The 11,564-nt window shown below is 47.2% G+C and overlaps 1 protein-coding gene across 1 annotated transcript in view; it reads right to left on the bottom strand.

The window, feature by feature from the left end:
- Positions 1–11,564, bottom strand: part of ZNF83 (zinc finger protein 83) — a 27,960-nt gene that overhangs the window by 6,340 nt on the left and 10,056 nt on the right. Inside the window, exon 4 of the mRNA XM_026448829.1 lies at positions 2,480–2,606. Coding sequence (XP_026304614.1) covers positions 2,480–2,606 — 127 coding nt within the window. The remainder of the gene's footprint in view (positions 1–2,479; positions 2,607–11,564) is intronic.

Genomic DNA, 11,564 nt, shown 5'->3' with positions numbered 1-11,564 from the left:
TTGAACCTGGGAGGTGGAGGTTGCAGTGACCCGAGATTGTGCCATTGCTCTCCAGTCTGATGACAGAGCAAGACTCCGTCTCAAAAAAAAAAAAAAAAAAAAAAGTACCCCATCTTCAACTCTGGGAAAAATTGCAATTGGGCAGCAAAAATGGAAGAGATTTTTGAAAGTCTGTATGATAGGTGGGAAAGAAGCAGGTTTACATCTCTTATAATGTATCCTATGAAATCTGTCAAACTGAATGACCTGTGAATTCTATTTATAGGCACATACTCAACAAATCCAACATACAGATTCAGCACGATTTCAGCTCACCTCTTTCTCCCATGTTGAAGAGATTCTCTTGCCTCAGTCTCCTGACTACAGGCACCCGCCGCCACGCCCGGCTACTTTTTGTATTATTAGTAAAAACAGGGTTTTATCATGTTGGCCAGGCTGGTCTCCAACCCCCGACCTCAAGTGTTCCGCTTGCCTCAGCCTCTCAAAGTGATGGGATTACAGGCATAAGCCACTCATGTGGCCATTTTTCCTATTTCAAATAGACAACCAGACTATTTGAATGAGTACAGAGGGCTCTGTGCAATATCCCGGGCCCCAGATGCAAAGGAGGAGCAGCCCAGATTTTTCCGTCTCCTGATTAGGTGTTCCAAGTACAGGAAATGGGATGGAACCTGAATAGGTCAAGGGGCAGGTGTATCTGTAAGGACGGGGCAGTTCTGATCTATAGGGACAGAGAATGGGGCATCAGATGGAATCAAGTACAGAAGGAGAGACCACAGGGGAAAGAGACCCCTTTGACACAGCCCTCCCTGTGCCGCAGAGTCAAGAAACCAAAGAGGCCACAGAAGCCAGATGACAGGGTGCTGTTCATCGGGATAAACACCCTGTCTTTGTCTCTGAGTTGCAGCAGCACCACTAGAGGGCAAAAGGTCAAACTAATACACGTCTAAAGAGCACAGGCGCGGTGGCTCAGCCCTGTAATCCCAGCACTTTGGGAGGCTGAGGCAGGCAAATCACCTGAGGTTGGTAGTTCGAGATCAATCTGGCCAACATGGCAAAACCTTGTCACTATTAAAAATACAAAAATTAGCCAGGTGTGGTGGTGGTGCATACCTGTAAAAAGAAGAGAAGAGAAAAAGAGCGAGCAGAGGCATAAGTGGGGCAAAGAAATATGTCCATTCAGAGATCGGATTTAAATGATGCTTTTCCCACAGTATTCTCTCACTTGCAAAGAGTTTCCCCACACACTATTTGAGGATGGAGCTTCCACTCTGCCCATCTGACCTCTTACCTGTGTTTACATCTGTAAAACATTCCCAGCCAGAGATGGTGGCTCATGCCGATAACCCCAGTACTTTGGGAGGCCGAGGCAGGTGGATCACAAAGAGACCATCTTGGCCAAACTGGTTAAATCCAGTTTAGTCTCTACTAAAAATATAAGAATTAGCTGGGCATGGTGCCATGTGCCTGCAGTCCCAACTACTCGGGAGGCTGAGGCAGGAGAATTGCTTGGACCCAAGAGGTGGAGGTTGCAGTGAACTGAGATCATGTCACTGCACTCCAGCCTGGGCAACAGAGTGAGACTCCGTCTCAAAAATAAATAAATACATAAAAATAAAATAAATAATTCCCACCCATCTGAATTTTTTTTGCTATTTTCACTTTATGCTACACAGTCCAGGGCTCTTTGCCTTAAGCTCCAACAGGTCAGAAAGAGACTCCTGCTTATAAAAAGTAGGAAACATGACATGTTGGAGCTTTTTTAAAGCCCCAGCCCTATGTTTCTGTAGGAAAAAAGACATTGCAGATGGACCTAGGAAAATATTTCAAATTCCTCCATTGCCTGCCTTCTTCTGAATCCTTAAAGAGCACTGTAATATGTGGACATCAAGCTCTCTTCCAAGAACTGCTGAATCGAAAGCACAGGAGTAGCAAACAGAACTCTGGATATCTTTAAAGTCTGCCATAAGGTTTTGTTTTTGTTTTTTGAGGCAGTCTCGCTCTGTTGCCAGGGTTGGAGTGCAGTGGCGTGTTCTCGGCTCACTGCAACCATTGCCTCCCAGGTTCAAGTGATAATCTTCCCTCAGCCTTTCTAGTAGCTGGGATCACAGGCATGTGCCACCACACGACATTTCACCATGTTGGTGAGGCTGGTATCAAACTCCTAACCTGAAGTGATCCACAAGCCTTGGCCTCCCAAAGTGCTCGGATTACAGGCATGAGTCAGCATGCCTTGCCAGCCATAAGGTTTTAAGCCTACTTTACTTCTAGAAACCCCACTAAACAGTCACGAAGAACGCAGAACATCTAAACAAAGGGCACAGTGAAAGTCCGGATGCTACATCATGACGCTTTTCATTTTGAAATCAATACAGCTTCCATTTTAGTCAAGCAAGGATGGGGCTCCCCGGAGGTAACTGGAGAAAATACAAAGATACGCAAGGGCACACCCCCACTTCTGGAGGGAAGTCATCCTCACCCAGGGAGACGAGGTTCCTATAATTCTCCAACATCACGCTTCTGTATAAAGTCCTCTGAGCAGGGTCCAGGCATTTCCACTCCTCCTGAGAGAATTCTATGGCCACATCCCTGAATGTCAGTAGACCCTGAAATGAAAACACATTTTAACCAAATGGTCATGGGAGAAGTTCTTATCTTTACAGAAGTGAGAAGAGGAGAGCGGTGACAACAAGGATTTAATTGTAGTGAATGTTCTGACAAATCTGAGTATGGGATTTTTCACAACATGATGTCTTCCCAGTGGTGTTTTGTTATACTTTTTGAAGAGGTCATAATACCCTCTCGGTATAAGTTTCTTATGTTTGTGAAGAATACAAGAAACACTCAAATAAATAATAAATGCCTGGTTCCCATTACAGAAATGTTAAAAACTTTTGGCCAGGTAGGGTGGCTCACACTTGTAATCCCAACACTTTGGGAGGCTGAGACAGGCGGATCACAAGGTCAGGAGTTTGAGACTAGCCTGGACAATCTGGTGAAACTCTGTCTCTACTTAAAATACAAAAATTAGTTGGACATACTGGTAGATGCCTGTAATCCCAGCTACTCGGGGCTGAGGCAGGAGAATTGCTTGAACCCAGGAGGTAGAGGTTGCAGTGAGCCGAGATCGCACAATTGCACTCCAACCTGGGCAACAGAGTAAGACTCTGTCTCAAAAAGAAAATAAGAAAGAAATGTTAGAAACTTTTATTGACACACCAAGTGACACTCAGTATCTAGATGAGATAGAGCATGGGTAATGCCTTCAAAGATGACAATATCCACAGTGAAATGTCAGCCAGGCTCAATGCCTCATGCCTGTAATCCCAGCTACACAAGAGGCTGAGGCAGGAGACTTGCTTCATCCTGGGAGGCAGAGGTTGCAGTAATCCAAGATCACATCACTGCACTCCAGCCTGTTCAACAGAAATTCCATCTCAAAATAAATCAATAAATAAAAAATAAAAAAATTTAGCTGGGCAGAGTGGCAGGCATCTGTGGTTCCAGCTGCTTGGAAGGCTGAGATGGGAGGATGTCTTTACCCTGAGGGTAGAGGTCGCAGTGAGCTATGATTGCACCACTGAGCTTCAGCCTGGGCAACAAAGTGAGGCCCCATCTCAAAATAAAATACATGAGAACAAAATTACTCAAAGTACAAATGGACATTTTGTATATATATACCCACAAAATAAAATATACACAGACTCACAAAAAACTAGAGTTGAATGCAAAGGGTTGTCATTTTCCCCAGCTTTCAAAATATAAAAGATTTTCAAAATATGTGTGTGTGTGTATATATATATATATATATATATGTTTTAAAAATATAAAAAGCAAGTTTTGGCCGGGCGTGGTGGCTCAAGCCTGTAATCCCAGCACTTTGGGAGGCCGAGACGGGCGGATCACGAGGTCAGGAGATCGAGACCACCCTGGCTAACACGGTGAAACCCCGTCTCTACTAAAAATACCCAAAAAAATTAGCCGGGCGAGGTGGCGGGCGCCTGTGGTCCCAGCTACTCGGGAGGCTGAGGCAGGAGAATGGCGTGAACCCGGGAGGCAGAGCTTGCAGTGAGCTGAGATCCGGCCACTGCACTCCAGCCCGGGCGACAGAGCGAGACTCCGTCTCAAAAAAATAAATAAATAAATAAATAAATAAAAAATAAAAAGCAAGTTTTGTTTAACTGAAGAGGACCCTCATCTTGGTGGAAAAGGATACTTTGGCAGTTGGGGGCAGGGGGGAATCTGTTCAGATCTACGAAAACAGGAGATAACCATCCTAGAAGCAATCACTCTTTTAGCAGCCTTCCCTGGAGGAATTCTCAGATATCGGTAGTAACGCAGGCGAGCACAGAGGCAGTGACTATGACACTCTTTATACCGAGAAAAGCCACAAAGGACCCACATGTCATTCAGACAATTTCCAATGCAGGTGTCAAAGAGGAAGGTAGCCATGTTTACTAACATGAGAACGTGTAAATTTTCACAACCATCAGTAAAATATGTACTGAAACACAAAGAACAACAATAGACACTGGGTGTCAGGCCTCTGAGCCCAAGCTGGCATGTACACATCCAGATGGCTTGAGGCAACTGAAAAGTACAAAAGAAGTGAAACAGTCAGCTCCTGTCTTAACTGATTGACCAACCTTATGACATTCCATTATGACTTGTTTCTATCCTGTCCCAACTGATTGATGGATTGACCTCATGACATTCTTCTTCTGGACAATGAGTCTTATGATCTCCCCACCATGCACCTTGTGACTCCCTCCTCTGCTGACAATAGATAACCACTTTTAACTGTAACTTTCCACTGCTTACCCCAGTCCTATAAAACTGCCTCTCATCTATCTCCCTTTGCTGACTCCTTTTTCGGACTCAGCCCGCCTGCACCCAGGTAAAATAAACAGCCTTGATGCTCACACATAAACCCGTTTGGTGGTCTCTTCACATGGACATGCATGACATTTGGTGAGACCCAGGACAGGAGGACTCCTTCGGGAGACTGACCTCCTGTCCTGGCCCTCACTCCATGAGGAGATCTACCTACGACCTCGGGTCCTCAGACCAACCAGCCCAAGGATTCAAATTGGGTAAGTGGTCTTTTTACTCTCTTCTCCAACTTTTTTTTTTTTTTGAGACAGAGTCTCGCTTTGTCGCCCGGGCTAGAGTGCAGTGGCCAGTTCTCAGCTCACTGCAAGCTCCGCCTCCTGGGTTCACGCCATTCTCCTGCCTCAGCCTCCGAGCAGCTGGGACTACAGTCGCCCGCCACCTCGCCTGGCTGGTTTTTTGTATTTTTTTTTTTTAGTAGAGACGGGGTTTCACCGTGTTAGCCAGGATGGTCTCGATCTCCTGACCTCGTGATCCGCCCGTCTCGGCCTCCCAAAGTGCTGGGATTACAGGCTTGAGCCACCGTGCCCGGCCTCCAACTTTTCTCACTATCCCTCAACCTTTCTCTTCTTTCAATTTCAGCACTGCCTTTCAATCTCTCCCTTCAGTCTCTCCCTTCCCTTAATTGCAGTTCCTTTCCTTTTCTGGTAGAGACAGAGGACATGTTTTATCCATGAACCCAAAACTCCGGCGCTGGTCACAGACTTGCGAAGACAGTCTTCCCTTGGTGTTCCTGCCTGATTATTCACCCACATTTCAGATTTGTTTGATCACCGCAGGGACACCTGCCTTGATCCTCCACCTTGGTGGCAGGTACCACTGCCTCTGGGCAGCAAGTACCACCCCCCGACTTGTGTCTCTACCCCTTTTCTCTAAACTTACCTTTTTACTATGGGCAACCATCTGCCCTCCAGTCCTCCTTCTTCCCCCTTAGCCTGTGTTCTTAAAAACTTGAAACCTCTTCAACTCCCACCTGATCTAAAACCTAAGCATCTTATTTTCTCCTGCAACACTGCTGGGCCCCAATACAAACTTGATAATGGCTCTAAATGGCCAGAGAATGGCACTTTTTTTTTTCTCCATCCTACAAGGCCTAAGTAATTTTTGTCATCAGATGGGCAAATGGCCTGAGGTGCCTTATGTCCAGGCATTTTTTACACTTTGCTCCCTCCCTAGCCTCTGCTCCCAATGTGACTAGTCCCAAATCCTTCTTTCCCTCCCACTTGTCCCTTCAGTCCCAAACCCAAGTGCTGCTGAGTCTTCTGAATCCTCCTTTTCTGCAGACCCCTCTTTCCCCTCTCCCCCTTCCCAGGCCACTCCTCAGCAGGCTGAATCAAGTCCCAATTCTTCCTCAGCCTCTGCTCTCCCACCCTATAGCCCTGCTGTCACCTCCCCTCCCCACACCCAGTTTGGCTTACAATTTCGTTCTGCAGCAAATACTCCCCCACCTGCCCAACAATTTCCTCTTCAAGAGGTGGCTGGAGCTGAGGGCATCGTCAGAGTGCATGTACCATTTTCTCTATCAGACCTTTCCCAAATTAATCAGTGCTTAGGCCCCTTCTCATCAGACCCCACTAAATATATACAGGAAATCCAGTATTTAACCCAGTACTACAACTTAACCTAGAGTGACTTAAATGTCATCCTAACTTTTACCCTTTCCCCAGATGAGCGAGATAGAGTTTATACCCTAGCCCAGTCCCACGCTGATACCCACTGTCGTCATGAGCAAGACCTTCAAGAAGGCATCAGTATAGTTGCCCAAGATCCCCAGTGGGAATACCAGACAGGCTCGTCAGGTGTAGGTAGATGAGATTATATGATTTCCTGCCTAGTTGAAGTGCTTAAAAAGGCAGATTTCAAAGCTGTTAATTATGACAAACTTAAACTACCCAAGGTAAAGATAAACCCAGCCCAGTTCATGGTTCATACGGCAGCAACACTGAGACACTTCACAGCCCTAGACCCTGAAGGGTCAGAAGGCCATCTCATTCTCAATATGCATTTTATCAACCAGTCAGCTCCTGATCTTAGAAAAAAGCTTCAAAAATTGGAATCCATTCCTCAAACCCCACAACAGGAATTAATCAACCTCGTCTTCAAGGTGTGAAATAACAGAGAGGAGGCAGCCAAGTGGCAATGCATTTCTGAGTTACAATTACTTGCCTCTGCCGTGAGAAAACACTAAGCTGCACCTCCAGCACACAAGAACTTCAAAATGCCTAAGGTGCACACGGCTAAGCTGCAGTGGTCAGGCATTCCTACAGGATCTCCTCCCTCAGGATCCTGCTTCAGGTGCCAGAAATCTGGCCACTGGGCCAAGGAATGCCTGCAGCCAGGGATTCCTCCCAAGCCGTGTCCCATCTGTTCAGGGACCCCCTGGAAATCAGACTGCCCAGCTCACCCAGCAGCCACTCCTAGAGCCCCTAAAGCTCTGGCCCAGTGCTCTCTGACTCCTTCCCAGATCTGCTCGGCTTAGCAGCTGAAGACTGACACTGCCCCATCACCTCGGAAGCCCCCTGGACCATCAGGGATGCCAAGCTTTGGGTAACTGTCACAGTGGAGCGTAAGTCCATCCCCTGTTAAATTGATACAGGGGTTACTCACTACACATTACCTTCTTTTCAAGGGCCTGTTTCCCTTGCCTCCATAACTGTTGTGGGTATTGAAGGCCAGGCTGCTAGACCCCTTAAAACTTCCCAATTGGGCGCCAACTTGAACAATATTCTTTTATGCACTCCTTTGTTATCCCCACCTGCCCAGTTCCCTTATTAGGCTGAGACATTTTAACCAAATTACCTGCTTCCCTGACTGTTCCCGGACTATAGCCACATCTCATTGTCGCCCTTCTTCCCAACCCAAAGCTACCTTCACATCTTCCTCTTGTCTCCCCTGACGTTAACCCACAGGTATGGGACACCTCGACTCCCTCCCTGGCAACCGATCACACACCCATACCTAATCACCCTTACCCTGCTCAACACCAGCATCCCATCCCACAACAGGCTTTAAGGGGATTAAAGCCTGTTAGCACTCGCCTTCTACAGCATGAGCTTCTAAAGTCTACAAACTCTCCTTACAATTCCCCCACTTTACCTGTCCAAAAAATGGACAAGTCTTACAGGTTCGTTCAGGATATGGCCTTTTAAACCAAATTGTTTTGCCTATCCACCCTGTGGTGCCCAACCTGTACACTCTTTTGTCCTCAATACCTCCCTCCACAACTCACTATTCCATTCTTGATTTTTTTTTTTTTTTTTTTTTGAGACGGAGTCTGGCTCTGTTGCCCAGGCTGGAGTGCAGTGGCACGATCTCGGCTCACTGCAAGCTCTGCCTCCCAGGTTCCCACCATTCTCCTGCCTCAGCCTCCACGAGTAGCTGTGACTACAGGCGCCCACCACCACACCTGGCTTATTTTTTGTATTTTTGTTTTTAGTAGAGATGGGGTTTCACTGTGTTAGCCAGGATGGTCTCAATCTCTTGACCTCGTGATCCACCCATTTCAGCCTCACGAGGTCAAGAGATTGAGACCATCCTGGGACTACAGGTGTGAGCCACCATGCCCAGCCATATGACAGAGTGCTGGGATTTACAGGTGTGAGCCACCACGCCCAGCCATATTCTTGATCTTAAAGATGCTTTTTTCACTATTCCCCTGCACCCCTCGTCTCAGCCCCTCTTTGCTTTTTCCTGGACTGAACCTGAGACCCATCAATTCCAGCAGCTTATTTGGGCTGTACTGCCACAAAGTTTCCGGGATAGCCCTCATTACTTCAGCCAAGCTCTTTCTCATGATTTACTTTCTTTCCACTCCTCTGCTTCCTACCTTATTCCAAACATTAATGACCTTCTACTCTGTAATCCCTCCTTTGAGTCTTTGCAAAGCTCGGGTTGGGATTGGAGAGCTCAGCCGGACACAGTTGGCAGGGACAGCATGAGTGTTTTCATGAAGAATTATGCTGAGGTAGGTAATGGATGGGGAAGAAATTGGAGCTTGGGAGGGGATACCTGATATCCTTTGGAAAATAAATGTTGAAGGAGCAGGAGGGTATCTTGCTGCGAAGATACTCCCCTCATATTTGGACTCCCCGCAACACAAGCTACTGTTCTTGTGGCTGCTCCATTATGCATCTCTCGGCAAAGACCCACTGGAATTCCCCTGGGTAACCTTTCACCTTCTCGATGCTCCTTCCCTGTTCATCTCCAAAACCCAACTACACATATCATTGAAACAAAGCCCAGCTATACATATACCTGAGACAATTGGGGCCTTCCAGCTCTGTATTACAGATAAGCCCTCTATCAATACTGGCAAACTTAAAAACATTAGCAGTTACTATTGCTTAGGAGAACATTTACCCTGTATTTCACTCCATCCTTGGCTACCTTCCCCTTCCTCTTCAGACTCTCCTCCCAGGGCCTCTTCTTGTTTACTTATACCAGCCCCATAAATAACAGTGAAATGTTGCCCGTAGACACGTGACACTTTCTCAAACACCATGAAGCAATCGAACCTCCCCTCTATACAATTACCCCATCAGTCCCCATTACCACCTCTGATGGCTGCCGCCCTAGTTGGATGCCTAGGAGTCTGGGCACAAGACACCTCTTCTAGTTCTCCTCATCTTTTCACTTTGGATTTCCAATTTTGCATTGCACAAGACCTCTTCTTCTGTGGCTGCTCCACTTACCTGTGTCTACCTGCTAACTGGACAGGTACAGGTACACTCGTTTTTCTTATTCCCAAAATTCAATTTGCAAATGGGACTGAACAACTTCCTGTCCTGCTCATGACACCAACCAGACAAAAAGGAGTTATTCCTCTAATCCCTCTACTTGGAGCGTTAGGACCTTGTGCTTCCACTATTGCCCTTGGAGCTGGAATGGCAGGCGTTTCCATTCCTGTCACGACCTTCCATAGCCTTTCAAATGACATTTCTACTAGCATTACAGATATATCACAAACTTTATCAGTCCTTCAGGCCAAGTTGACTCTTAGCCGCCGTTGTCCTCCAAAATCGTTGAGGCCTCGACTTACTCACTGCTGAAAAAGGAGGACTGTATATTTTTAAATGAAGAGTATTGTTTTCACCTAAATCAGTCTGGCCTGGTATATGACAACATAAAAAAACTCAAGGATAGAGTCCAATGAGATGGAGTCTGGCTCTGTCACCCAGGCTGGAGTGCAGTGGCCGGATCACGGCTCACTGCAAGCTCCGCCTCCTGGGTTCACGCCATTCTCCTGCCTCAGCCTCCCGAGTATCTGGGATTACAGGCGCCCGCCACCTCGCCTGGCTAGTTTTTTGCATTTTTTAGTAGAGTGTCTTGGCTGCTCCCTATTCTTAGTCCCCTGGTACCTGTTTTTCTCCTCCTCTTATTCAGGCCTTGTGTCTTCCATTTCATTTCTCAATTCATTCAAAACCGCATTCAGACCATCACCAATCATTCTATACAACAAATGCTACTTTTAACAACCCCACAGTACCATCCTCTGCACCAAGATCTCCCCACAGCCTAAATCCCTATTCCTTGTAACTCATTATAAATTTTTCCTTAAGGTGCCCATGCAGCCCCTAATCCCGCCTGAAGCAACCCTCCGAAACATTACCCATTATCTCTCCATACCACCCCCCAAAATTTTTGCCACCCCAACACTTCACCACTGTTTTGTTTTTCTTATAAGAAGAGAGGAATGTCAGGCCTCTGAGCCCAAGGCTGCATGTATACGCCCAGATGGCCTGAGGCAACCAAAAAGTACAAAAGTGAAACAGTCAGCTCCTGTCTTAACTGATTGATCAACCTTATGACATTCCATAATGACTTGTTCCTGCCTTGCCCCAACTGATTGATCGATCGACCTCGAGACATTCTTCTTCCAGACAATGAGTCTTATGATCTCCCCACCATGCACCTTGTGACCCCCTTCTCTGCTGATAATAGGTAACCACCTTTAACTGTAACTTTCTACTGCTTACCCCAGTCCTATAAAACTGCCTCACCAGGCCGGGCGCGGTGGCTCAAGCCTGTAATCCCAGCACTTTGGGAGGCCGAGAAGGGCGGATCACGAGGTCAGGAGATCGAAACCATCCTGGCTAACACAGTGAAACCCCGTCTCTACTAAAAAATATGAAAAACTAGCCGGGCGAGGTGGCGGTCGCCTGTAGTCCCAGCTACTCGGGAGGCTGAGGCAGGAGAATGGCGTGAACCCGGGAGGCGGAGCTTGCAGTGAGCCGAGATCGCGCCACTGCACTCCAGCCTGGGCGACAGAGCGAGACTCTGTCTCAAAAAAAATGAAAAAATAAAAAATAAAACTGCCTCACCCCTATATCTCCCTTTGTTGACTTCTTTTTCAGACTCAGTCCGCCTGCACCTAGGTGAAATAGTCTTGTTGCTCACACAAAACCTGTTTGAGGCCGGGCGCGGTGGCTCAAGCCTGTAATCCCAGCACTTTGGGAGGCCGAGATGGACAGATCACGAGGTCAGGAGATCAAGACCATCCTGGCTAACACGGTGAAACCCCGTCTCTACTAAAAAAATACAAAAAACTAGCCGGGCGAGGTGGCGGACGCCTGTAGTCCCAGCTACTCAGGAGGCTGAGGCAGGAGAATGGCATAAACCCGGGAGGCAGAACTTGCAGTGAGCTGAGATCCGGCCACTGCACTCCAGCCCGGGCG

This window comes from Piliocolobus tephrosceles, chromosome 21 (genome assembly GCF_002776525.5).
Source record: "Piliocolobus tephrosceles isolate RC106 chromosome 21, ASM277652v3, whole genome shotgun sequence".
In the NCBI taxonomy this organism is placed as follows: Eukaryota; Metazoa; Chordata; class Mammalia; order Primates; family Cercopithecidae; genus Piliocolobus; species Piliocolobus tephrosceles.
Note: the sequence above shows the minus strand (reverse complement) of the source record. Positions and strands in the feature narration are given on the sequence as shown.